The sequence below is a fragment of the Herpailurus yagouaroundi genome, unplaced genomic scaffold (assembly GCF_014898765.1).
Source record: "Herpailurus yagouaroundi ecotype Mexico unplaced genomic scaffold, PumYag 206, whole genome shotgun sequence".
Classification (NCBI taxonomy): domain Eukaryota; kingdom Metazoa; phylum Chordata; class Mammalia; order Carnivora; family Felidae; genus Herpailurus; species Herpailurus yagouaroundi.
The window spans coordinates 9,698,581-9,725,320 of NW_024412437.1; the positions used below are offsets into that span (position 1 = coordinate 9,698,581).

The window sequence follows — 26,740 nt, forward strand, 5'->3', positions numbered from 1 at the left end:
TCAAGCTGCCTGGGACCCTGGAGGGTCCAGCCATGCTGGAGTAGCTTCCCCTGAGATGGGCAGGAGGAGGCTGGGGTGCGGGCAGTCTCGGGGAGTCCAGCGGAGAAACAGTCCGGGCCAGATTGGGCAACCAGATGTTTCCTTTGCTTCATCCTCCTTCCTGGCCGCCCCGCCCCCACTGCCTCTCATGCACCGTGGTCTGTTTGCCTCGGGGATCCCGAAGACATTGACCCCCTGGAGACAAAGCACTTGTCCCATAAGGAGGTGCTGGTTTCTTCTCCCTTCTCATTCCAGGCTCGCCCAACTGTCAGCTCCCCTCCTACCACCAGCCAGTCATGTGGCCACTAACTGCTGTGTGGCCCTTGGTGCCCAGCCCCTTGGCCTGTTGGCCGCCCTTGAGGGGTACCCACAGTGGGCGAGGTGCTCCCAGAGACCCCCGTGGGCCTTGCGCTCTGGAGACGAAGAGGCAGACTGATGGGAGCCACCGACTGCCCAAGGGAGAGGGCGGCTCTGAGATTGTGCCCCCTTAGAAAGGGAAGTTCTCCCGAATGGCCCCACAGCTAAACCACCCCCAAATCTTTCCTGGGACCCCTACCGTTCATAGGACTCAGTGCGGAGGCTGCTGCCGCTGTGTCTGCCCAGAGAGTGTCCGCCCCTGTCCCCGCTGGCCTCCGAGCGCATGTGTCCATGCTGGGAAGGGGCTCCGAAGCTGATGAGAGGTTCGGCAGCTGCAGGACCCTGCCTGGGAAGGTGGGGGCTCAGGCCTGCGGCTCTCAGCCTTGGTCTTCCCCTAAATCATGTCTGCTAGTGGTTATCGGTGGTGGGGAAGGCGTCATTTCCCTCACTTTCTAACATCACGTGGCAATTTTGCATCATTTCGTTTCTTCCCTAGCGTTTGCGGACAGGTTGGGGCCAGCAAGGTGGATGTGGCGGGGATCGAGGCCCCTGCCCTTCCTCTTTCAGTAGTCTCGATGTTTCTCTGTGCCCCTCAGAAAAATTGCACTCCATAGCTCACAGCCTATTCATGACGCATACATCTCTCTATTGAATCCTATCTTCCTACTGCCTTTCTTTAAAATGTTTTTATGTATTTTTGAGAGAGAGAGAGAGAGAGGGAGACAGTGAGTGTCAGTGGGGGAGGGGCAGAGAGAGAGGGAGACACAGAATCCGAAGCAGGTTCCAGGCTCTGAGCTGTCAGCACAGAGCCCGATGCGGGGCTCAAACCCACAAACCATGAGATCATGACCTGAGGTTAATAAGACCCTTCATCAACCGATCCACCCAGGAGACTCCCCCCCCTTTCTTTAGGGTAAAGATGTATTCCTTTGGGAAAAAAACCTGACCTAAGGACATTATTACCTCATTTTTAAGTATTTTTGTAATTATTATGCTGTTCATCCCCACAGATTGGCCGTGATCATTGACATTTTGCAGGAGACACAGATTTTATCAACGGTTGTACCAGCGCTAAGCAGACAAGCCACGGGAGATCCTGGCCTCCTGCTTCTCAGTCTGGTGCGTCCCCCTCTGAACCTTGACATTCCAGACTGTAGCAGTGTCTTTTGGTGGTTGAATTGGAAAATACGCATTTCTGGAGAAACTCTGTGGTTATTAGACCAAGGCAACCACCAAGTATACCTCTCCTACATTTTCATGTTCAGTTCAAGACCTTGATCTTGAATCCTCATGAGCTTTAGCTAGTCTATGACTGCATTGCCATAGACATTCTTCTGATGCCCACCAAACTCTGTGCTTGGAAGCTTCCAGAGGAGAATGGACAAGTTTCCTTGGTTCCTTGTAGCTTCCCGGGGAAGGTGCTCCTGTGGCCAGAAGGGAGGAGTAAAGTGAAAATCCCCAAAGAAGGGCATTCTTGGGACTCCAGAGATGGCACAGGGCTCCCTGTGGGTGGCACTCAGTGCAGGCTGTCGGATGACACGTCACACATTAGGATTGGCTTCCTATGTGCGTGTGGCCATTCTGTGTAAGCTGCGGGCACTTGTCACAGGGTATGCAGGTGTGTGTGCGTGTGTGTATTTAGAGTCTGAATTCCACGTGGATCAGGGAAGGAGGGGTCCCTGAAAGCTTGCTAAGTGCCCACTCTGTGCCCAGCCCTGAGCTGGGACCAGCAGGGGCTGCACAGGAAGGAAGGTCACAGCCGGAGGAGACGTTTCTAAGACTGAGAGCCATTCAGAGACTCTGAGGTCACTGTGCCAGCTTAGGGGTCTGGGCCTTGGGCTGCAGGCTCACAGAAGGGGAGCTCCCTGGGGTAGCCTCATCAGGGCTGGAGAAGGATGCTGGCCCTGATGCCTCCCCACTGGGTGCTCGCCTGGACCTGCAAGGAGTTTCTGAGCCCAGCTGGCCTTGTGCTTTTGGGGGTGTGATGGGAGGGGTGGCTCAGGTCTGGGGCGCTGTGGGCGAGTAGGGGTCTCAGCCCTGGAAGTATCTGTGGCATCTGTGGCACAGCTGGGATGGGTAGAAGGGTGCATGGTTCTGGTGGGGGGGAGCGGGTCTCAGCCGGTCCCCGTCCCCGGTGGCTGTGCTCCCTCTGTGCCCTTCATTTTCTGACCAGCCCTAGGAGCAGAACCTAAAGAAACCGAACAAGGAAGCAGCAGGCACAAAGAAAAGCAGAAGTGGAAACCTTGGAGACTTGACCCTCCTCCTTGAAGGGGCCTGAAGCCGCCTGGCACTGCCGTGGGTGACGTCTGTGCGGAGAAGATGAGGTGGCCGGACCAGGCCATGTGGCTGCCGTTGGCTCTGCTGCTTCTCTGGGTCCCAGGTGAGGGGCTGCCCGAGGAGGGGGAGGCTCAGCGGTGAGGGAGGCTGTGGGGGACAGGGGAGCACAGGAAGGGGCACTGGGAGAGGGGCACCCTGTGTCCACCACGTAAGGTGGATCGTACCCTGGAAACGTGAGACAGGGCATTCACCTGACCTTCCATGAGCCACATTGGGGTGCCCAGAAGGGGCTTTGAGGGCAGTTTCGGATGGATTATTCCAGGAAGAAGGAGGGGCGACCAGGTGGCAGCAGAGCGGGTGGGAGAGCGGCTGAGGCTGAGCACACCGAGGGGAGGGGGGTGTGTTTTGTGCAGGTGTGGAGGAGGGGTGACGACTGGCGGGAACACCACCCTCTGGGGTGTACTGAGGTGTGTGTAGCCAGGGCAGCGCGAGGGGCTCAGCGTCCTCAAGGCAGAGAGACGGGGACACAGGGGAGGGGACGGTGGTGGGGAGGAAGGGGAGGGCAGAGAAGTCACAGGGAGGAGAGCTTCTCCAGGGAGCCGAGGACTTCCCGTTTCCAGGGATCCGGCTTCCATGCCTCTCCGGAGCTCTCTGCACACAGGCACCCACCGCCTAGACAGGTCTGTCCCTGGGGTGCCTAAAATCCTTTTGGTCGTTGTGATTACAAATTGCATGTTTTCTTTGACTCCGTTTGCTAACTGGTTGGCCACGGGGAAGCTCTTCCCTTTGTGTATTAATTTGGCAACGGGTCACCCTCCCACGGCTACTCTGTCCATCACCCTCTGGGGCGTCCTTGTGTTTTCATGGAATCTGCCTGCAGTGGGAGCTCGCGGTTCCTTTTGGATATCCATTTGTCCCATTTGTTTCTCTCATCGGCCACAGGCTGGTCCAGCCAGAATGATGCAGTGACCATCCTTGACTTGTCTCTGACGAGGGCAGGTGTCACTGTTTCCCATTAAGTGTGAAGAAGGCGTCTGCTTGTGTCTCGTTACAAAGGTTTTTTTTTTTTAATTTTTTTTTAACGTTTATTTATTCTTGAGACAGAGAGAGATAGAGCATAAATGAGGGAGGGTCAGAGAGAGAGGGAGACACAGAATCTGAAACAGGCTCCAGGCTCTGAGCTGTCAGCACGGAGCCCAACGTGGGGCTCAAACCCACTAACTGCGAGATCGTGACCTGAGCTGAAGTCAGACGCTTAGCCCACTGAGCCACCCAGGCGCCCCACAAAGTGTTTTTAAAAACAGAAGCAACAGGGGCACCTGGGTGGCTCAGTCGGTTAAGCATCTGACTTTGGCTCAGGCCATGATCCTGGGGTGCATGAGTTCAAGCCCTGCGTTGGACTGTGTGCTGACAGCTCAGAGCCTGGATCCTGCTTCGGATTCTGTGTCTCCCTCTCTCTCTGCCCTTCCCCCGCTCATGCTCTGTCTCTCTCTCTCTCTCAGAAATAAATAAACATTAAAAAAAAGAAATACATTCCAGCCAATATTTTCCAAAACATAGGAAATCATTCGTTTTATCTAAGTTTACAGACTTGTTTGTAGAGGCTTGTAAATTACCCTGGTTATTTTTCTTATGACTTGTGTATGTGCGTCTCCTACTTTTCTTGACTTGGCTATCACAAGAATGTTGGTACCTTGCATACAAAAAAATCAAGTTTCCAACGTATACGCTAACTCCACTGTGTTCCTGTTTCTTAATTCGCTGATTTCTGCTCTGACTTTACTCTTTCTTTCCTCCTGGGTGGGGTGTATATGCGTGTGTTCCTCTCCTGACCTCCGGAGTTGGGGGATTCACTTGTTTATCTGGGGTTCTCAGGGATAGGACTTGGTGATCATGAGCAGGCAGAAGGGAGGCTGGGGTCTGGAAGAAGGGGCTGCTGTGATAGAAATCTTGGGAGTGACAGAAAAGTAGAGGAAGGGAAGGTTCTGGCTGACGGGGGGTGGCCAATGTGAGATGGGGCAAATTTGGGGGTGACTCCCAGGGCACCCCTGACCCAGGCCCATCTGGTGAGGGGCCCACACTCGGCTGTGTTTTCCAGGCTGTTCCTCTATAAGTGGCCCCACCTCCATGACGGGCACCTTGGGGAGTTCTCTGATCGTGCAGTGTTCATATGAAGAGCAATTAAGAACACATTTCAAATACTGGTGCAAAAAGCCATGTTTTTGGAAAACCGTGGAGACCGAACAGTCAAGCAAAGAAGTGAGGAAGGGCCGCGTATCCATCAGGGACCATCCTGCAAACCTCACCTTCATAGTGACCTTGGAGAACCTCACAGAGGATGATGCAGGAACATACCGATGTGGGATCGATACGTCCTGGTTAGGAGGATATTTGCAAGACCCCGCCGTCCACATTGTGGTGTCTGTGATCCCAGGTGAGTTGTACGCACCCCTCCCCCAGCGCCAGCACCAGGGCCCCTGAAGGGTCTCAGGCGGGAATAGTCGAGGCAGGAAGCAGATCAGAGGCTTGGAGCAAACTGTGTGTGTGTGTGTGTGTGTGTGTGTGTGTGTGTGTGTGTGTATGAGGTGGGTAGTAGGTGGAGAAAGAGAGTCAGGGTGGCTTCCTGGAAAAGCTGGCCCCTCTGCTCAGTCTTGGGAAGGGGCAGCTGAGAAGGCAGAGCGTACAAAGGCGAGAGGGAGCCATGCTACAGGATGGTGGGAGCTGAATGGAGAGGCAGGTGGGGCCAAACGGCGAAGGTGAAGGTGCCGGGCATAGCGGGGCCTCCAGCCAGACTTGCAGTCAGACTTGGAGTTTAGACAGAGATCCCAGGCGGGCAGCGTCTGGCTGTGGCTAGAGGAGGATGAATCTGGAGCACAGGGGTGACCTATGGGCTCTCCGGAGGGCCCTGACCCTCCTCCACAGGATGGGATCGGGGCTGTTGGGGGCGCACAGTACCCCGGGCCCCGGGCCCCAGGGAGGCTGTGGCCCCGGGGGGTCCTCGGTCCTGCCTCCACCCTGAGTGAGCATTTTGTGTGAAATCAAACCAAAAAGGTATTGGCAAGTAGCGGGAGAGTCCGATAGCGCTATCGCAGGTCTTGTTTGTGTTTCCGCGCCAGCAACAACGTCCGCCCCACCCGCAAACATCACTGTAACCCAGATCTCAACAATCACAGCTGGAATCATGACCATGCCGTCCTCATCCTCACCCACTGTCCTCATCACCGTGGGAGCCACCCACAGTGCAAGCAGCCAAGAGGAGTTCCAGCAAAGCCAGGGCGTGGGGTGAGGTCCTCTGTCCCCTGTCCCTTGTCCTGGAGGTAGGCCCTCGCCTCAGGAGTTGCTCAGGGCCAGGGGAAGCCTCGAGGTGGGGATGGCAGGAAAGGAACTTCTAATGAGGGCTGATGCTCCTACCAGGGATGTGCTAAATGCCCTACACGTCACTAGGGCCCTGGGCCGTCACCGCCCTCATGTTACGTAGGCGCAGACGGCTCAGGGAGGTTAAGTGATCTGCCAGGTCACGTAGCTACGGGAGGCGGGGGGCGGGGGGGCTTCCACCCAGGTTTACGTGACTCCAGAGTCTTGGTTCCTCCTTCTAAACCTGTGATTCTCTTTTTTTTAAACTTTATTTCTTTACTTTGAATGGGAAGAGGGGCAGAGAGAGAGAGAGAGAGTTTCAAGCAGGCTTTGCATGTCAGCACAGAGCCCGACATTGGGCTCAAACCCACAAACCGTGAGATCACGGCCTGAGCCGAGATCAAGAGTCGGGCGCTCAACTGACTGAATCACCCAAGCACCCCTAAACTTGTGATTCTTGGTCTTCTGGGGTCACAAGCCCCCAGGAGAATCCGACAATGCTTACAGACTCCTTAGAAAAGCGCGTGTAGTTGTAAACCACTTCTGAGGATCTCAGACTCCCTCACCAGGCTCCACCTTGCGTCCTGCCATTCAATTCCAGCACTCACCGCCTGGAGTTAGCACAGACCCCGTGGGTTGAGGGCTCAGTTCCATAAGACTGCCTGACTTCAGATGCCAGAGCAGTTTGGGGATCCCCAGGCCATCACGTTTCTGGCCAACTGGCTATGAATTTGGGGGTTCCCATGACCCTTTTGGGTTTGATAATTGGCTAGATAGCTCACAGAATGCACGAAAGCCCAGTGCTTACGAGTATGGTTTTATCATAAAGGAAAAAGGCCAGAAGCAGCCAATGAAGAGACACATGGGGTGAGATCTGGGAGGGTCCTGGGCACAGAACTTCCCTGCTGACTCCTAGGAGGGTCAGGGCACGTCGGGGCACATGCCATTACCTAGGCACGATTGGTTGAATCACTGGCCACATGATTGAACTCCATCCCCAGACCCCCTCTACTTCCTGAGTTTCAGGCTGGCTCAGAGCCCCAAGTCTCCATAATCATGGGGGTGGGCCTTCTGGTGACCAGCCCCAGTCTTGACCCATTCATCTCTTAGCATAAACTCAGGTGTGATCCGAGGGGTCCTTCAATAACAGAGGCTAGCCTACTATTGGGGAAATCCTTAGGATTTAGAGTCTCCCTTCCACAAGCTAGGGGCAAAGGCCATTCAGATTCTTCTTATTTTTTTTTTTTTTAAGTAATCTCTATACCCCAATGGGGCTCGAACTCGCAAACAAGAGTCACATGCTCTACCGACTGAGTTAGCCAGGTGCCCCCATTCAGATACCTTATTCTATGACCCCCCAAAACCCTTCCACAGGCTTTCCATCAACCCAAGTGACTATCTTAACATCAGGCAAGGTGAAATTCAGGTCCTAAACACACCACTTCCAGAACTGACTGCAGATACACACACAGGAGGCAGAACTAGGTTTTGTAAGGCCTGGAGCCTATGCAGTTTGGTGTGTGTGGGGGGACTTACGTCTTTAAGAAAAAGACATGGGGTGCCTGGGTGGCTCAGTCCGTTGAGTGTCCAGCTTTGGCTCAGGTCACGATTTCACCGCTCATGGGTTCGAGCCCTGAGTCAGGCTCTGTGCTGACAGCTCATGGGTTCGAGCCTTGAGTCAGGCTCTGTGCTGACAGCTCGGAGCCTGGAGCCTGCTTCCGATCCTGTGTCTCCCTCTCTCTCTGCCCCTCCCCTGCTCACACACTGTCTCTCTCTCCTTCAAAAGTAAATACACACTTTTTTTTTTAAAAAAGAAAAAGACTAGAACATTATGAATGCAAGCTAGACAGGAAAGAAGAGGCTGGCAAGCGAGGGACCTGAAGTCAGCTTCCCACGGCCTCTGCTGTGGCTTGTTCGTATGTGAAATGGCAGAGCCACAAGGCGACTTTTTTTTTGTGGCAATGTTTGTGACTGCAAAAGGCTGGGGGACATGCCAGTCAGAAGCAAGACTTAAATAAATTATGGTCTGTCCATGCAGTGGAATACTATGCAGCGGTGGAGAAGAGCGAGGGTCTTCTTTATTCACAGACGTGGAGAGATGTTGAAGACGTGTTGCTAAGTAACAAAAATAGTGTTGGATCACACCTCCTTTGTGTGAAAGAAGGGGGAAAATAATGTATGTTTCTATTTTCTTGTATCTGAATAAAGAGCTTCTGGAAGGTTCTTTTTTTTTTTTTTTTAAATAAACGTTTATTCATTTTTGAGGGGGGCACAGAGAGAGAGGGGGGACAGAGGATCCGAAGCAGTCTCTGCACTGACAGCAGCGAGCTGGATGTGGGGCTCGAACGCAGGAACCGTGAGGTCATGACTTGAGCACAAGTCAGATACTCCACCAACTGAGCCACCCAAGTGCCCCTGGAACATTCTTAAGTACACTGATATACTGTCTACTTTCAAAATTTTTTTTTTAATGTTTCTTTCTTTTTTTGAGAGAGAGAGAGAGAGAGAGAGAGAGAGAGCGAGCACAAGCAGGGGAGGAGCAGAGAGAGAGGGAGATACAGAACCCAAAACAGGCTCCAAGCTGTCGGCACAGAGCCCGATGCGGGGCTCGAACTCACAAACTGTGAGATCATGACCTAAGCCAAAGTCAGACACTCAACCGATTGAGCCACCCAGGCGCCCCTCTCCTTTTTTTTTTTTTAATGTGACCTTTTCTATCGATTGCAAATAAGTGGGGGTGGGGGGGGAGTGCGAGCTCCCACCTGCTCAACACTGCCGTGTCCTCCCCAGGCTCCAAGTACTCCTTTCCTTGTTGGCGCTTCTACTGCTTCTGCTGGGGGGAAGCTTGTTCCTGGCCTGGAGGATAGTTCGTAAGCGGGTCAAAGGTGAGTCAGCCCCCTGCTGGGTGGGGGGTGGGTGGGCCAGGCCCCAAGCACCTCCCTCTCATTTTTGAGGCTCTGTGTCCTTGTTCCCCAGAATGGGCATCAGGGGTGTATCCTTGGACCACATGTCCTGGGTGACCCTCGAGGCCAGGCCCCAGAGGAGGTGTCCTTGGTATGGCGGAGACAGGCCGTGGAGGGGGCTCCCTGGAAGCTTGTCTGTGAAGCGGTCACCCTCTTCTGTCTGATACCCTTCTGGAACCTCCCATACTCTTGAGGGTGTTGTCCCGCCCAGCCCCTGCCCATCCTCACACTCTTGAAGACAGCTGTTCCCAACTTCCTGTAACATGGTGGGAACGGTAACATCAGTGGGTGCTTCTGCATTTGCTCTGGGCCCCGGGGGCACCTCCTCTCGCTACTGTCTTTCCCTGGCTTGCTCCTGGTGGGCTTTGGGGCTGTCAGACTCCCTTTCCTCTGGGACCTTCTCCTGGCTCCCCAAAAGCAGCTTGGGGGCCCCTCCTGGCTGCACCTGTGTGCACACACCCTCATACCCTTTTCACACCAGACTCTCCCCGCCTGCTTCCTCGCCTGTCTCCCGCCGGCCTGTGCTTCTCCTTCAAGATCAGGGACTGGAACTCAAGAAGGCACCCGGTCAGTTTTTGTTGAATTAATGTATTGTTTAGTATCTCGAGCCATGAGGGCACCTCAGATGCTTCGGGCATCCTGGGGCCCCCTTGCTCTCCTCTGGGCTTAGACACAAAGAGAGAACACATGTGGCACCCCCAGCACCCTGTCTGGCACTCAGGAAGTAGGTGCTCAGTTGACTCTAAACGAGCGAATTCATTTTTTTTTTTTTTTTTTTTTTTAATTTTTTTTCAACGTTTATTTATTTTTGGGACAGAGAGAGACAGAGCATGAATGGGGGAGGGGCAGAGAGAGAGGAAGACACAGAATTGGAAACAGGCTCCAGGCTCCGAGCCATCAGCCCAGAGCCCGACGCGGGGCTCGAACTCACGGACCGTGAGATCGTGACCTGGCTGAAGTCGGACGCTTAACCGACTGCGCCACCCAGGCGCCCCGTAAACGAGCGAATTCAATAAAAAGAGCAGAAGGATGCAGATGTGACCTTGTTGCTGGCTGGAGGCCCAGCTGTCACCCACGGGGCGCAGGTCTCTGCCCGAGTTGCAGGGTGAGCCTTCTTTGCTCTAAAACTTCTGGACTCCATGAGCAGCTGCCTCGAAGGAGAATCCTTGCCCGGCCTTATGGGAGGAGGGGTGCATGCCCCACAACTGGCGGTGGGTGCTCCCGGAGCCCGTGCATCCTGGGGATCGGGGCGGGGGCCCACCGTGGGGGTCAGGCCTTTGGTCAGGCCTTTAGAAGAGGAGTCGACCTCAGCACGTGTGTGCCTGATGCAGGGAAGGAAAACCACTTCCCCTTCCCCCTCTGCTTCCCCCACATCACTTCTGAGTGCCCTCCTCCTCACCCCAGGCCAGGCCTCCCTCTGGGATTTTCTCAGCCTCAGGCCCGTGGGTCCCAGCCCTCTCTGCCCTTTCACCTAGAAAGTTTCCCTTTTTTTTTTTTTTTTTAATGTTTATTAATTTTGAGAGACAGAGAGAATGTGAGCAAGTGCACACGCCCTCTCACAATCAGCGGAGGGGTGGAGAGAGGGGGGCAGAAGATCCGAGCGGGCTCTGTGCTGACAGCAGAGAGCCCGATGCGGGGCTCAAACTCACGAACTGTGAGATCGTGACCTGAGCCGTAGTCGGATGCTTAACCAACTGAGCCACCCAGGCGCCCCAAGAACCTCCCTTCTGAAAAATGGGGATATAAGGTTGTGGGAGAACAGGGGCGCCTGGGTGGCTCAGTTCGTTAAGTGTCCGACTTCGGCTCAGGTCACGATCTCACAGTTCGTGAGTTCAAGCCCCGCATCGGGCTGTGTGCTGACAGCTCGGAGCCTGGAGCCTGCTTTGGATTCTGTGTCCCCCTCTCTCTCTCCCCCTCCCCTGCTCGCATGTGCTCTTTCTCTCTTTCTCAAAAATAAATAAATAAACATTAAAAAAAATTTTTTTTTAAAGATTATGGTAGAACATTTAAAAAATAAGCAAAAGCACAAAGAAAGAAATAAACTGTCCATAATAATATAATAAGAAAGAAAACTCCCAGCACCTGGAGAAAACCAAGCACTGACGTTTGGGGCATGTCCTTCTCGTGCTTCTCAATGTTTATTTATGCAGATATGATTTCTTACTTATGGCTTGCTTCTACCACAATCCCTCTTACACACACACACACAATGCACACACACACATATTTGCACTTAACCTACCATTATCATTTTCCCTGCTGTGCAATGTTTTAGAAGTCTCTTACTGCAGAGTTTAACGATGTGTGGGGGATTGCACCTTGCTTCGTGGACCCTCTGTCACAGGAGAAAGGCCTTTGTGTTCAAAGATGCGGACACTCCCTCCCCATCCCTGCAAGTCTCAGCTCCTGTCCCCACACTGTCCTTGGCTGCTCTGCTGCAGCCTGCTGCCTGCCTGTCACACACAGCCTATCTTCCCCTCCGCCCACTCATGATGAGTTCATTCATTCCCTTGCTCACACACACAGCACAGCCGTCCGGAGCACCTACCGGGGCACCGGGCCCTGTGCTGGGCTCTGGGGGACACAGTCGTGACCAGGAGAGACTGGGTTCCACCTTCCTGTGCAGCTGGCTCTGGCCGAACTTTCTCACTGCCACATTCCTTCCCCAGTAATGTCCACCCATCTCTTCTCCACCAGCCACCAGGTCACCCACAGAGAGAGACGGTGGCAGGAGCCTGCACGCAGTATTTGGAACAGAATGTGTTTGCTCCTCAGAGCACCCGGTTGGTGTTCCATTAAGCCAACCGAGAGCACTCAGCTAGCACTTCCCTCCTGTGTGTCTCCTGAATGTCGGTGTCTCACCTTCGACTCTAGGGCTTTCTGAGGGGTGTGCAATGTCTGTCCCTGGTGCATCTAGTGCGGGGGGCCCTGGGGTTGCCTGGCCGTGCAACTACACTAAAGGCATTCCGGCTGTGTGCACAATGCCCACTGCCGGCCCGCTCCTGGGTCTCCCGGTTCCAGCGGCCAGGGGTGCACAGAGCCGTGTTCAGAGGCAGGTCTCCTGCAGAGCGACGCTGAAGACGCCACAGGCCAGAGGTCGTGTGCCCTGAACCGTGGTTCCCCGGAGCCACAGGGCCTCCTGTGTGTGAGGGACAGACCCCCAAGCCAGGGGAATCAGAGCAGATGACCCCGGTGACCTCTCATGGTTTGATGCAGTACTAAGGTCTCCATAAGGACGGTTCCTTTTTTATTTTTAATTAAAAAAAATTTTTAGGGCTCCTTAAAACACAGATTGCTGAACCCATCCCCAGAAGTTCTGGTTCCACACGTCTAGGGGAGGGCCTGTGGATCTGCGATTTGTTTATTTGGGTAAAAAGCACGTATCGTAAAATTTGCCATCTTGGCCATTCTTTTTTTTCATTAATTTTTTTTTAATGTTTGTTTGTTTTTGAGAGAGAGAGAGCAGGGAGGGGCAGAGAGAGGGTGAGACACAGAATCTGAAGCAGGCTCCAGGCTCTGAGCTGTCAACAGAGAGCCCGATGCAGGGCTCAAACTCACGAACTGTGAGATTACGACCCGAGCTGAAGTTGGACGCCGAACCCACTGAGCCACCCAGATGCTCAGCCATCTTAACCATTCTTAAGTTTACAGTTTGGTGATGCTGTGAAAGAAATCTCTGGAACTGTTTCATCCTGCGGATAGGTTCTTGTAAACAGGTGTCCTTCTCCAGTCTACTCCCACTTGAGAGCATTCTTTATGAGTGACTGTTTCGAGACCTAGCTTTGTGTGGCCACTCTCTCCAAGCCTGTGCCTTCCCGCTGGTTCATTTATTCTCTCCTCCACTCATGCATTCATTTTTCATTTCCTTCTTCACCCACTCACTCTCTCTGCAATTCCTACTCTGAAGTGACAGGTCCCCAGCATCAAAGTCTCTAGGGAAAGTCCTTCCTCCAGCTGGATCATAGGGGATCTTTTGTTCTCGGATTCAGACTCCTAACTCTTCTCTCTTTAGCTGGTGAGAATCCAAAACCACTCCGGACCCATAGTCAGGTAAGACACAGGCAGAAGGTGTGCCGGGGTGGCTGGCGGAGAGAACAGAGGACGTTGGGGCCTTCAACAGTCCCACTGGCCAGTGGAGGTCTGAGTGCATTGTTGATGGATGGAGTTGGGTGCTTGCCCAAGAGCAGGGAGAATGATCTCTGGGACATCTGGTGGTTGGGTCTCTGGCCAATTAGCTCTGGTTAATCTGTCCCCACCCCCATCCCCCATAGAAAGTGGAATGATGGAGGGTCCGTCCATGCTGACTTGGGGGGGGCATTCAAATACTGCCCAGAGGGGACCAGAGTGGGGGATGGGGGAGGCACGGTGGGGAGACTGGGGCTGGGGCACCCAGAACATTGAGAGAAGGGGTAGATGTCCGCAGGCAGGCAGGAACAGAGGTCCCTCTGAGCTGGACTATGGAGGGGCTCCGTGGACACCTGCTAAATCTCCACACCTTCTGCCCACCCAGAATACTCTGCAAGGTGAGCTCTATTATGCGAATCTGGAGCTGCAGGCAAGGACGCTTCAGGGAGAGCCCACACAGCCGAGACAGGAAGAGGTAGAATACAGCACTGTGGTGAGTGTGAGGGCCTGGCGGCTGGCGGGAGGTGGGGGAGGGGAGGGCCTGGGCTCTGTGAGAGGCACCGCCCTGGGGGGTGGCAGCAGGCAGAGAGGGAAGGGAGGGGCTGACTTGGTGACCTTGTGCCCCACCAACACAGGGCCACACAGAACCTAGGTCAAGTGTAGACCTTGCCAGAGCTTGGTGCCATTGTGGCTGGGGGCTGGGGCAGAGACGAAGGGGCTGTTGGGGTGCCAGTGATGGTCAACAGTCAGTGAAGCGGAGCATTTATTATGCACCTACTATATACCACACACCTATGTTAAAGCCTGTGATTTCCCACTGTTTTGGTACCATTATCTCTTTGGCATCAACTCTACATTTCAGGTTTTTAATCAATGACCCCCCTGCAAGCCAACCCTTAGGCACAGTGACTGTAAAGTGCAGCGTGGAAGAGGCTTCTCCAGCAGGGGTCAAGACCCACCCATTAGCGGAAGAGTTCGGGGAGAGGTTGGGGACCCTGTTGTTGGAGAAGATGAAGGGAGAAAAGCATCAGACATGTGGCCCTGGGACTAGCAGCATCCTTGTTTTTCTAACTTCGTGATTAATGATCTCAAAGTCGATCCCGGCCCCCCCCCCCCCCGCCCCGTCTCCAGGTCTCATGCCTGGGACTTTGTGCTGTGTTTGAACAGGTGGGGTGAAGCAAGGGTGGGGCAGGACAGTGGGGAAGACTGGACCCACCGCCATGGAGCCCCTCAGGGTCCCCTCAGGTGTCCCTTGTCTCCATCCTGAGCTGGGGACCAGTGCTTCCCCTGCCTCTCCCTGAGCCTCCAGTCTCTCTCTCTGCAGAAGAAGCCTTCTCTGGAAGAACTTCACTACTCTTTGGTGGCATTTGACCCTGAGAGTCAGGATTCTAAGGCCAACAGGATTCCCTCCCGGAGGACCCTGGAACAGGAAACAGAGTACAGTGTGATTAAGAAGACCTAAGCCTGTGTCTCTGGCCCTACCATCTGGAGGTCTCTGTGGGCCACAGGCCCCCTGAACCCTCACCCATGTCCCCCTCAGCCTGCTCCTCTCAACGGTCACCAGCAAGGCAACTGGGCCCCCCTCAGACTGTTGCTTTTGTGCCATCAGCCTGGCCGGCTTGATTGGGGAGGAGCAGGACCTGTAGAGAACCCTCCACCCCCCTACCCAGCTCCTGGCACATCCTTCCTCTTTGTTTCATTCCAGCTGTGTGTGGAGCGCAGAGGCTCAGTCCTGTGTGGCTCCAGGAAAAGATGTGACCCATGTAGGATGGTACCTCTGAATACCTTTATAAATCACAGCTCTGTGGAAGTGTGTGGGATTGCCACGGCATGGGGAGCACTGGCAGAGAGACTGGGAGAAGGCAAAGGCCCTGATGATCGAGTCTCCCTGGTTTCAGAGACAAGGACCCTGAGGCCCAGAGAGAGCAGAAGCTTGCCCATGGCTCCAGAGCCAGTGGCACATTTCTCTGGACTCTTGGATGACTTTTATTTTTAATATTAAGACATATCAATAAAGTGCAAAATCTCTTGAGAGAGAAGAAAAAAGTTATTTAAGCAATGCGTGCTATGTGTCTGCAATCCTCTATTAAAGAAAGCTCCTTACTTTTGAAGGCTGAATAGTATTCCACTGTGAGTGTATATTGCACTCTGCTTATTTTTTTATCCACTGATGGACACTTGGTTTGTTTCTGTGTTTTAGCTATTGTGAGTATGTTGCTAGGAATGTAGTGTATAAATATCTCTTTGAAACTCGTTTTTTGTTTTGGTTCTTTTTCTTTTCTTTCTTTCTTTTTTTTTTTTTTTGGTTAGTTTGTTTTAATTGTGAATGTTTTATTTATTTTTGAGAGAGAGGGAGAGAGACAGTGCAAGTGGGGGAGGGGCAGAGAGGGAGGGAGACACAGAATCCAAAGCAGGCTCCAGGCTCCGAGCTGTCTGCACAGAGCCCGATGCGGGGCTCGAACCCACAAACCACGAGATCATGACCTGAGCTGAAGTCGGACACTTAACTGACTGAGCCACCCAGGTGCCCCCCTGTTTGTTTGTTTTGATAGCAGCATCCTAATGGTGGTGAGGTGGTATCTCACTGTAATTTTGATTTATGTTTCCCCAGCGATTCGTGATGCTGAGCAACTTGCCACATGCTTGGTGGCCATTTGTATATCTTCTTTGGTGAAATGTCTATTCAACTCCTTTACCCATTTTTGAATTGGGTTTTTTGGTAGAATGTTAGTTGTCTATATGTTCTGGATATTAATCCCTTATCAGATATATAATTTGCAAATATTTTCTTTCATTCTGTATGTTGCCTTTTTACTCTGTTGGTAGTGTCTTTGATGCACAAAACTTTAAAATTTTCATCATGTCCTATCATGAATTGAATGCTGAATTGAATGTTGTGAAGCTTTTGACCTGTGTTTCTTTCTAAGAATTTTTTTTACAGATTTCGTTCCTATATTTAGACCTGTGATCCATTTTGAGTTTGTTTTTGTATATGTTGCTAAAGGACCAACTTAATTCTTTTCCACGTGGATATCCTGTTTTTTCCAGCACTGTTGGTTGAAAAGACTGTCCTTTCCCCATTGAATGGCCTTCACTTTCTTGTTGAAAAGCATTTGACCACACATGTGAGGGTTTATTTCTGACTCATTTTTACTCCATTGGTATCTATGCCTGACTTCATGTCAGCATCACTGGCTTTTAATTACTGTGGCTTTGTGGCAAGTTTTGGAGCCAGAAACGTGGGTCCTCCAGATCCTCTTTTTCAAGATTGTTTTGTCTATTCCCTCGAGATCCCACAAGATTCAGTATAAATTGTAGGATGGGTTTTTCTATTTCTGCAAAAAAATGTCATTGGAATTTTGATAGGGATGTATCTTAATGATATCAAGCCTTCCAATCCATGAACATGGGATGTCTTTTCATTTGTGTCTTCTTTAATTTCTTTCAGCAATGTTTTGTAGTTGTCATTGTACAAGCCTTACACCTCTTGGTCAAATTAATTCCTATGTATTTTAGTCTTTTTTGTTTGTTCTTTTTCTTCCAAATTTTTATTTAAATTCTAGTTAGTTAACATATGGTGTAATATTGGTTTCAGGAAGTATTTTACTCCTTTCGATTTTCTTGTCAGTGGAATTGTTTTCATAATTTTCTTTTCAGATTGTTCATTGTTAACGTATAGAAATGTGACTTATTTTTTGTGTGTTGTCTTTGTATCTTCCTACATTGCTGAATTCATTTATTAGTTCTAACTTTTTGTTTTTGGTAGAGTCTTTAGGGTTTTCTACATGTAAGATCATATCATCTGCAAACAGAGATAATTTTAATTCTTCCTTTCCTTTTCTTTTTTCTTTTTTTCTTTTTTTACTTCTTCATTTCCAATTTTGATGCCTTTTATTTATGATTGTTGGCTAATTGCTAAGCTAGAACTTCCCGTATTATGTTGAATAGAAGAAGCACAAGTAGGCAGCCTTGCCTTGTTTGCAATCTTAGAGGAAAAGCTTTCAGTCTTTCACAGTTGAATATGATGTTCACTGTGGATTTTTCATACATGGCTTTTATCATGTTGAGATAGTTTGCTTCTATTCTTAGTTGAGTATTTTGATAATGAGAAGGTGTTGGATTTAGCCAAATGTTTTTCCTGCATCCATTGAAATGATCATGTTTTTTTTTTTTTTTTTTTCTTTCTTCATTCTGGTAATATGGTGTGTTGCATTGATCAATTTTTATGTTGAACCATCTTTACATTCCAAAAATAAGTCCCACTTGGTCATGGTGCATAACCCTTTTAATATTTTGTTGAATTCAGTTGATAGTATTTTGTTGAGGATTTTGGCATCAATGTTGACAGGAATATTGGGCTTTAGTTTTGTTTTCTTGCAGTGTCTTTTCCGGCTTTGCTATCAGGATGATTCTGGGCTCATACAATGAGTCTGGAAATGTTGCTTCTTTTTCTGGTTTTTAGAAGAGTATAGGATGGATTGGTATTTGTTTTTCTTTAAATGTTTAATAGAATTAATCTGAGAAGCCATCTGGTTCTGGGCTTTCTCTTCAGAATATATATTTTTTAAGTATTTCATTTTCTCTCTGTCTCTGTCTCTGTCTCTCTCTCTCTAAGTTTATTTATTTATTTTGAGAGGGGGACAGACATAGGAGAGCAAGAATCCCAAGAAAGCTCCACACTGTCAGCACAGAGCCTGATGTGGGGCTCAAACTCACAAACCTTGAGATCATGACCTGGGCTGAAGTCAAGAATCAGATGCTTAACCGACTGAGCCACCCAGGTGCCCCTTGTCAGGATATTTTTGATTACTGATTCAGTCTCCTTATTTGTTATTGCTCTGTTCAGTCTTTCTCTTTGTTCATTTTTTTCTTTAAATGTATCTTTATTTTGAGAGAGAGAGAGAGAGAGACAGTGCAAGCAAGGTAGGGCCAGAGAGAGAGGGAGAGAGAGAATCTTAAGGAAGCTCCACACTGTCAGTGCAGAGCCTGACACAGGGCTCGATCCCATGAACTGTGAGATCATGACTTGAAGTCAAGAGTCAGACGCTTAACCCACTGAGCCACCCAGGTGCTCCTCCATAGTCTTTATTCTTGATTCAGTCTTGCTAGGGTCTAGGAATTTGCCCATTTCACCTAGGTTATCCATTTTGTTGGTGTACAGTTGAACAACTGTAGCAATCTCATGAATCTTTTTGTTCCTGTGAAGTCAGTAGCAATGCTTCCACTTTCACTTCTGATTTTGGTAATTTCAGTTTTCTGGGTTTTTTGTTTTTTTTTTTTTTGTTTGTTTGTTTGTTTTTAAGTCCATCTAGGTAAAGTTTTGTCAATTTTGTTGATCTTTTGAAGAAACAAGTTTGGCTTCATTGATTTTTTTCTATTTTTTTTGTATTCTCTATTTTGTTTATCTACGCTCTAATCTTCATTATTTCCAACCTTCTGGTAGATTTTGGTTTATTTTGTTCTATTTTTTTCTTTAGTTGTCTAAGTTGTAAAGTTAGGGTTTTTTTTGAGATCTTTCTCATTAAAAAAAATTTTTTTGTAAGTTTACGTATTTATTTTGAGACAGAGAGGGAAGGAGGGAGAGAGGGAGAGAGGGAGAGGCAGAGAAAGAGGGAGACAGAGAATCCCAAGCAGGCTTCACGTTTTCAGGGCAAAGCCCGATGCAGGGCTTGGACCCACAACTGTGAGATCACTACTTGAGCTGAAATCAAGAGTCGGAAGCCCAACCGACTGAGCCATCCAGGCGCTCCAGAGATCTTTCTCATTTTTTAACATAAGCCCTTCCAGCTATAAATGCCCCCCCCCCCCACCTTAGCACTGCTTTTGCTACATTCCACATTTGGTGTGTTGTGTTTTTATTGTCATTCATCTTTGAGTATTTTGTAATTCCTCCTTTGATCCATTGGTTGTGTGAGACTGTTTTGTTTAGTTTCCCACAAATTTGTGAATTTTCTAGTTTTACTTCTGTTATTGATTTCTAGCTTTACCCTGTTGTGGTTAGAGAAAATACTTCGTATGATATCTATTTTTTTTTAATCTACCAAGATTTAGGGGCACCTGGATGGCTCAATCGGTTGAGCATCTGACTTCAGCTCAGGTCATGATCTCGGGGTTTGTGAGTTCGAGCCCTGCGTCAGGCTCTGTGCTGACGGTTCGGAGCCTGGAGCCTGCTTGGGATTCTCTCTCTCCCTTTCTCTCTGCCCCTCCCCTGCTCATGCTCTCTCTCTCTCAAAATAAATAAATAAATAAATAAATAAATAAATAAATATTAAAAAAAAAAAAAGAAAGTCTGAATCTTGCATCCAGGGCTCCTGGATTCTTAGTGTTTTAAAACCCTCTATTTTGAAATAATTTCAAAAAACATGTGAAAGCAGTACCCAAAAGTCCCATATATCCTTTACCCAGATTCACTTATTTTTTGAAAACATTTTGCCACATTTGGTTTCTCAATATGTTAATATCTGTACATATTTTTTTCTAGAATCTTCAGTGAGTAGGCTGCTTACGTGGCTTCCATTGGAGTAAGCCTGGGACACCCAGGTTCTGTCCTGCTGTGTGTCCAGGGGTGCTGGATGGCGCCCTCTCCCCATGGTGCCCGGCCCTTGTTCTGCAGTTCAGATTCCCCTCCACAGACTGCCAGCCTGATAAACATTTGCAGGATGAAAAACATTAGGTTAGGTATCCGTATATTCATAGCTGGTCCAAGGAGGTGGAAGGTATTTCTACATTAGCCCGAGTCCTTTCGAAAGATGACCCAGGGCTTACTTACCCGGGCTTAGAAAATGATTTCAAGACTATGTTTGTTTGTTTTTAAACCTTACAGCCCAACAAGTCGGCTGTTTGGGTGAACCCCTTAGTGCAGCTGGCCTTGGAGATAGACAGAGGGATTGGACAACTGTATGTCTCCACCTTGTGGCTGCGTCTGGAATCACACATCTTGGATTCCAAGCGGGCGTGTTTGCTCCAGCTGGTAGGCCGGTGGAGGGAATTCTGGTTTTTCCAGGTCAGTGCGGCTGAGCAGGGGAAGGGCCTGAAACAGGGTAAGGACGGGAAGACTCCTGCTTGCTTTGCAGTTCCCCTAACCATCCACCCCGTGGATGTCATTGTGCTGAAGATTCCATTCCTCCTCAAACTTGAGCTCCCTTATTTAGCACCCAATTGCCTCTTCTCAATTCCTGAATTTTTCCCACCCTGACCTCAGCATGTCAGAGGGAAGGGCAGTCGCCTCACCTGTAGCCAGTGTGGCAGATTTGGGGTCAGACAGAACAGGTGTTAAATCTCACATCCGTCCTTACCAGCTCCACATTCTGGGGTTAGCATTCAAGGCCACCCCAGTCTGTTGGCTCAACCATAACCAAGGATGGCCTAGTTCCCCTCTGGTGCTTTTCTCCCTCGCCAGGCTGGTCAGAAGCAAGCTCTTTATAAAGGCTCTCGCCACTCCTCCACCACACCCCCACCCCAATCCTCTGTGCTGTTTTTTGCCTCTGAGACTCTTTCCAGACACCTCCTCCTGGATTCTCACTGCTGAGACTTCTTTGTTGCCATTCCTTTGATTTATGGCTTGCTAGTCCTCAGCAACTTTCAACTTGACCCTTTGGACTCCCCTTTGCCTTACATGCAAATCTGAGCCACCAGGGGCAAATGAACCACAACACATCCTAACACCCAAGCCAAGGGCAAATCCTGGGCTCCATGTGTCTGGGAAGGAAAGCGGAAAAGGGCTGACAGTGTCTACTTTCAGGATTGTTGACAGAGTCCGTGATGCACCAAACAGAGGCCTTGAACCAAAACCTGCTCTCCAGGTGTGTGAATTCCTCCCTTCTTCTCCCTCTTTCTCTTTTTCCTTCCTTCCTTCCTTCCTTCCTTCCTTCCTTCCTTCCTTCTTCTTTATAGTAATTGTTAAGTAAGTCTATAAGACCCATGTGACACCTGCATGAGTGGGGAGGGGCAGAGAGAGAGATTGAGACAGAGAATGCAAAGCAGGCTGTCAGCACAAAGCCCCATCTGGGGCCTGAAACCCAGGAGCTGTGAGATCATGACCTGAGCTTTAGTGACGCTTAACTGACTGAGCCACCCAGGCGCCCTGACCTTGTGACCTTTGTTTTAATAAATTATAAGAGGGAGCCTAACTTGTCCCTCTCCACCAATAGAGCCCAGCAGAGCACATTGGTTGTTTGCAGAGTGATGGTGTGACGGGGTCAACCTCAGCTGCCTTATGCAAGTTGCAACAGCCAGGGTCTTATAGTAACATATTAGAACAAATCATAAGGATGGTGGCCAGGTTCCATCCAGACACATAGCTGTTTAATGAGTATGCTTTAGCATATCCCATTGCTACCGAGAATGGTACTTAAAAAAATTATTTAAACAAACTTTTGCCAATTTGAGAGAAATGAGATCTCATTGCTTTTTTTTTTTAAATGTTTATTTATTTTTGAGAGAAAGAGAGAGAGGGGAAGGGGCAGAGAGAGAAGGAGACACAGAATCTGAAGTAGGCTCCAGGCTCTGAACTGTCTGCAAAGAGCCCCCTGTGGGGCTTGAGCTCATGAACTGTGAGATCATGACCTAAGCTGAAGTCAGACGCTTAACCGACTGAGCCACCCAGGTGCCTCTTGAGATCTCATTGCTTTTAATTAAAATATCATTAATTCAGAAAAGACCATATAATTTTATACTCAGATAATGTCTCTGAACATAAAAATACAGAAGGAAAGGAAAAAGAAAGGTGAAGTAAAAGAAAAAAGTCCATAGAGTGCTCAGAAAATTCTAACACTGCAAGAAAGTATATAATGAAAAGTTCTCTTTGTCCTTCCCAGGCTCCAGTATACTAATCTTCCATGAAAGTAACTCTTGTTTTCTATTTATTACATAGCCTTCAGTAAATTTATTATTATGTTAAAAGTATTTCTTTCTGAAAAGATCACTATTTTCACTGCATATATGTGGGTGACCTTTCCACACTAGCATGTATAAATCTACCTCATTCTGTTTTTTTTTTTAACTTTAAAAAATTTTTTAAATTTATTTTTGAAGGAGAGAGAGGGAGACAGAGCATGAGCCAGGGAGGAGCAGAGAGAGAGGGAGACACGGAATTCGAAGCAGGCTCTAGGCTCTGAGCTGTCAGCACAGAGCCCGACTCAGGGCTCGAACTCACAAACTGTGAGATCATGACCTAAGCCGAAGTCAGACGCTCAACCAACTGAGCCACGCAAGTGCCCCTCATTCTTTTTTGTTTTTACTTTTTATTTATTTGTTTTTTGAGAGAGAGCAAGCATGGGAGAGGCAGAGAGAAAGAAAGAAAGAAAGAAAGAAAGAAAGAAAGAGAATCCCAAGCAGGCTCTGCACTGTCAGCACAGAGCCTGACTCGGGCCTTGATCTCATGAACCATGAGATCATGACCTGAGCTGAAATCAGGAGTTGGATGCTTAACCAAATGAGCCACCCGGGTGCCCCTACCTCATTCTTTTATATACGGTTGCATTGTTTTCATTCATTTAATAAATATTTATTGAATACCTATTATGTGCAGGGGTGGAGGGCATCCTGTATTTCGCACCAGAGAGAAAGCAGTGAAGAAGATACATGGTGTCCCTTCCTTCTCTACCTTCTTCCCTAGTAGGGGGTGGACAGATAATAAGAATCACAGCCCGGTCAATCATTGGAGAGGCCTGGCCAGGTGTCTGGAAACAGGCATCCTGTCCTCACTCAGACTCATGAGAAGTGTGGCTGGAAGGGATGGAGGGGGTCAGACGTCACCCATTCCACAGATGTGAAAACTGAGGCCTGGGGAAATGAAGGGGCGCACCCTAGTCTACACTGTACGGAGCCTGGATTCAGGACCAGGCTCCAAATAGGCCTGAGTCACCTTCTTCAAGCTGACTTCCTTCACCAGCCAAGTGGGTTTGAGACTAGCCTTACCCACCAGCTACAGCTGCGGGAGGGACAGTGGGATGGGCATTGATTGAGGCGTGCCAGCTGTCAACGCGGTGCGTGTGCTCACATTACCCAATGTTAGTGGCGACCTGTGATGTCACTTCCCCTCCCTCCCCTGACCACCTGTCCATGGATTCTCTCTGAATCCTTCTTGTAGGCACTTCTCCTTCCTTGTGAATTTCAGGCACAGCACGGCCATTTAACATGCAGGGGGGACACAGCGGTGGGAGGAAAGGAGAATGTGTGTGAGTAGCATGAGGGCTTGGAGTCCTTAACAGTCTTTTCCAGAAACATCACTCTGGTGAATTTGCCCGAGTCTGGTCCTCAGGCTTGCAAATCTAGAACCCAGACTCCATCCAGGCAAGTGGAAAGGCTCAGCTTTATGATACTCAACCCAAGGGACTAATCTGGGGAGCATTCCTTCCCAGGGATCTGAATGCCTTCATGCCCTTCCCCATTTTTCTGATGTCAGCTCACTGGCAGGTCGCCTGAGTGGGCAGAAGGTAGCTCGGGAACGTGGGTGAGAGCAGGTGTCCCTGCACCGGGGGCTCCCCTTCCACGGCCAGGCTGGCTTCCAATGGCCCCCTTGGTCTCTCCCTTCCTCTGGGTCCCATCACCAGATAACCTACTATTGGCTTCCCATTTTTGTCTAGATTAGAGTCTCTCAAACTTGGCACTATTCAATGTTGTTGAGTGATTGCTTTTGAAGATCCAGTTCACATTCTATAAATTCACCCTTTGAAAGTGTACAAATCAGTGGTTCTCAGCATACATACAAAGTTGTACAACCACTACCACTATCTAATTTCAGAACATTTTTTTATTCCCAAACAAACAAACAAACAAACAACCTTTGTACCATTAACCCCACTTTTCCTTCCCTCATCCCTGGTAGCCACTAATTTACCTTCTGTCTTTATAGACTGACCTGTTCTGGACACTGCATACAAATGGAGTATGTCCCCTAGGGGGCAAAATCGTCCCTGGTTGACAGCCTCTGGTTTAGAGGGTTGGTTTGGCTTATCAAGGTTAAGTCAAATCATGACACTCGTCCGTCGGTCCTGGAAAACAGTCTATGTGTCCTTCTAAACTTCCTCTCTCAGTCTCCCCAGCGCTGAGATATAATTTAAATTACCTTGCCCTTCTCACCAGGAAATAGACTTTTTTTTTATTTTTTATTTTTATTATTTTTTTTTAAAGTTTTTTTTTTCAACATTTATTTATTTTTGGGACAGAGAGAGACAGAGCATGAACAGGGCAGGGGCAGAGAGAGAGGGAGACACAGAATCGGAAACAGGCTCCAGGCTCTGAGCCATCAGCCCAGAGCCTGACGCGGGGCTCGAACTCACGGAGCGCGAGATCGTGACCTGGCTGAAGTCGGACGCTTAACCGACTGAGCCACCCAGGCACCCCAACTAACTGGAGTTTAAATAAAAGCTTAATAAATTACCTCGTCCTTCTCAGAGTCAGACCGCCCTCGTACAAACAGGCACCCCATTTTCTGTCATTTCCCCATTCCCTTATCCTTATTTAGCATCTATTTACTGTTTTAGGTGCCAGGGGCTGCCCGCAGCCAGGGAATGTGGAAGTAACCGAAACAAACAAAGTTCCTGATTCATAGCTTTCCTCTTCCTCCTTCCACTCATTGCTACCAATAACAAACATTTGTTGGTGCCTGATGTGCAGAAAGAGGGATCAGGAGTTCTAGAAATTTAAGATGAAAAGTCTGTCAGAAGCCATCACATCTATGCCCTCACTGTGCATGGGACATTGGGAGGAAAGGAGGAGGGAGATCAAGGAGACAGTCACATCAGCACAAGGACCAGGATCCACATGTCCTGACCTCACTATAGTGCTCTTTGGTCCCATTACCCAGGACTGGGGGTGTCTGTCTCGATATGATCACCACCCCCCAGGCTTTCTCAGGGCGCTTGATGAACTCAGCCTTATTAACTGATGTGCAATCCAAGGCAGAGTTATTTGTTCCTTTTTAAAAATTTATTATTTTAAAAATTAGTATTTAAATTATTATTCTTTTTGAGTCTAATGGCATTCAAGAGATTTACCCAGAGAGGAAAAACTAGAAAATCTGTACAGTACCCATCCTGATTTTATTCTCAGATCATCATCTTTTTAGCGGGATGAACTCTGACCCAAACCTGTCCCTCTAGCCTCATGTCCCCTCCTCCTGCCATCAAGAAGCACCCCCTTCCCCGGATAATTCCCCAAGAAGTGCTGGGGAAGGCTCAGAATCCTTCCTCTCCAGCTCCTGCTTCTCCTGATGTATAAAAGGCAGCAAATCCCAACCTCATGTGGATCTTACCCCCAGCAATGTCCAGTAGAACTCTAATGGGAGCTACATGTGTAATTTTAAATTTCCTAGGAGCCATGTTAAAAAAACTTTTTAAAAAGGTGAAATTAATTTCAGTAGTACATTTGATCTAACCTAGTACACTCAAAATATTATCATTTGATGATATGGAGATACTAAAAATTGGTTTTTCATAATAAATCTTCAACACCAGGTGTATATTTGATGCTTACGGTGCATCTCAGTGCCCACCGGCCACACCGTCACATGCTCAGTAGCCACATGAGGCTTGGGGCTACCATATTGGTCTGGTTGCTAATTACCCAGCTCCCAGCCCAGATCCCTTTCCATCTACCTTCTCCTTCCACCCCTCCAGCTGCGTCTTAATTTCATGTATTAAAAAAGGTAACGGTGCCAGAAATGCACAGAGCTGGGTCGAGTTTTGGAAACGTGGCCGTGAACTTTGTCTTGGTGACTTAATAAGGAGAATGCATTGGACGTTCTACGTGTGGCAAGCTTCTTTATTGCACTACCACTTCTGCCTGTGGCCAGCCACCCTTCGTCTCCAAGGCTGTCATTTTCTGTCTTTGTGCCCTAAATAAAAGTCTCAAAGACAACCATTCTGCCCCTGTTTCCTGTTTGAAAATTAGGTTCTGGTTAGCGAGGGATTTTTTTTTTCCCCCTTCCCATATTTGCTTTATCAGGATCAGTTTCACTGGTATTCATCTTATCTTTGGAACATGATATCAAATGGTGGGTGGTGGAGACCCATATGATTCTGCGGTAGCCTCTGTGTTACCAACATGGGGAGGGACTGTCAGTTCTTTATAATCCTGGTAATATAATCTAGGTTTGTTTGTTTTTTCCCAAGGTTGGTTGGAGCGGGGAGCAAATCGCAGCACACCAAGGGCTCACAGCAGGTGCACTCACCAAATGAGACATCGGAAGACACATGCAAAAGTCCTCCACTTCCTGTATAAACAAGGGCCAGATGTCAGATGACATCTTGTGCCGTCTCTGGCTGCTCTGTCTGAAGGGATGATTACCAGTAGCTGAGCAGGGATGTCACTGAGGCTCAATTATGTGTCTCTGGCAAAGGATCAGACTAAACTCTACCACCATATACTGGGAACCTCCCATCTGGGGACTCTGGTCTGTGCCTCGTAGAATTTCGGATTCTTCCTGCTCCCAGGCCCACACCATCTTTCTTCCGCTGATGTCAGGTGAGGATGCCCTGAGGACATACCCTTCCTGGGAACAGGGAGGAGAGCTGAGCTAGCTTAAAGGGCCTTAGCACTGGAAGGGCAGTTGTTCCCTCAGAAATCTGGAAAAATTTCAGAGAGAAATTAGCAGCTGAATAAAGTATTAATAGTTGTTGTTA

General features: G+C 49.1%; 1 protein-coding gene across 8 annotated transcripts; it reads left to right on the forward strand.

The window, feature by feature from the left end:
- The first annotated feature begins 4 nt into the window (after positions 1–4).
- CD300A (CD300a molecule) lies at positions 5–26,740 on the forward strand. Of its 8 annotated transcripts, none has more exons than XM_040452301.1 (9): positions 14–750; positions 1,407–1,515; positions 2,570–2,776; positions 4,772–5,107; positions 5,790–5,955; positions 8,818–8,912; positions 13,003–13,040; positions 13,501–13,608; positions 14,821–15,238. In XM_040452301.1, exons 3-9 carry the CDS (start codon positions 2,716–2,718, stop codon positions 15,109–15,111), a joined length of 1,095 nt encoding a protein of 364 aa, XP_040308235.1. In that variant the 5' UTR covers positions 14–750; positions 1,407–1,515; positions 2,570–2,715; the 3' UTR covers positions 15,112–15,238. The 8 variants fall into 8 exon arrangements, 7 of the variants coding, with proteins under 7 accessions (XP_040308240.1, XP_040308236.1, XP_040308235.1 ...); XR_005783808.1 differs by lacking the exon at positions 14,821–15,238 and adding exons at positions 13,978–14,190; positions 14,440–14,554 and having other exon boundaries at positions 17–750; positions 1,407–2,776; XM_040452303.1 differs by adding an exon at positions 14,440–14,606 and having other exon boundaries at positions 18–750; positions 1,407–2,776.

Bases quoted from the DNA above. Each gene is read 5' to 3' on its own strand.
- CD300A (XM_040452300.1), top strand. From the start codon at position 2,716: ATGAGGTGGCCGGACCAGGCCATGTGGCTGCCGTTGGCTCTGCTGCTT. The intron at 8,913-13,002 runs GTGAGTCAGCCC...TTCTCTCTTTAG, and splicing joins AGTTCGTAAGCGGGTCAAAG to CTGGTGAGAATCCAAAACCA. The intron at 13,609-14,820 runs GTGAGTGTGAGG...GTTTCATTCCAG, and splicing joins AGGTAGAATACAGCACTGTG to CTGTGTGTGGAGCGCAGAGG.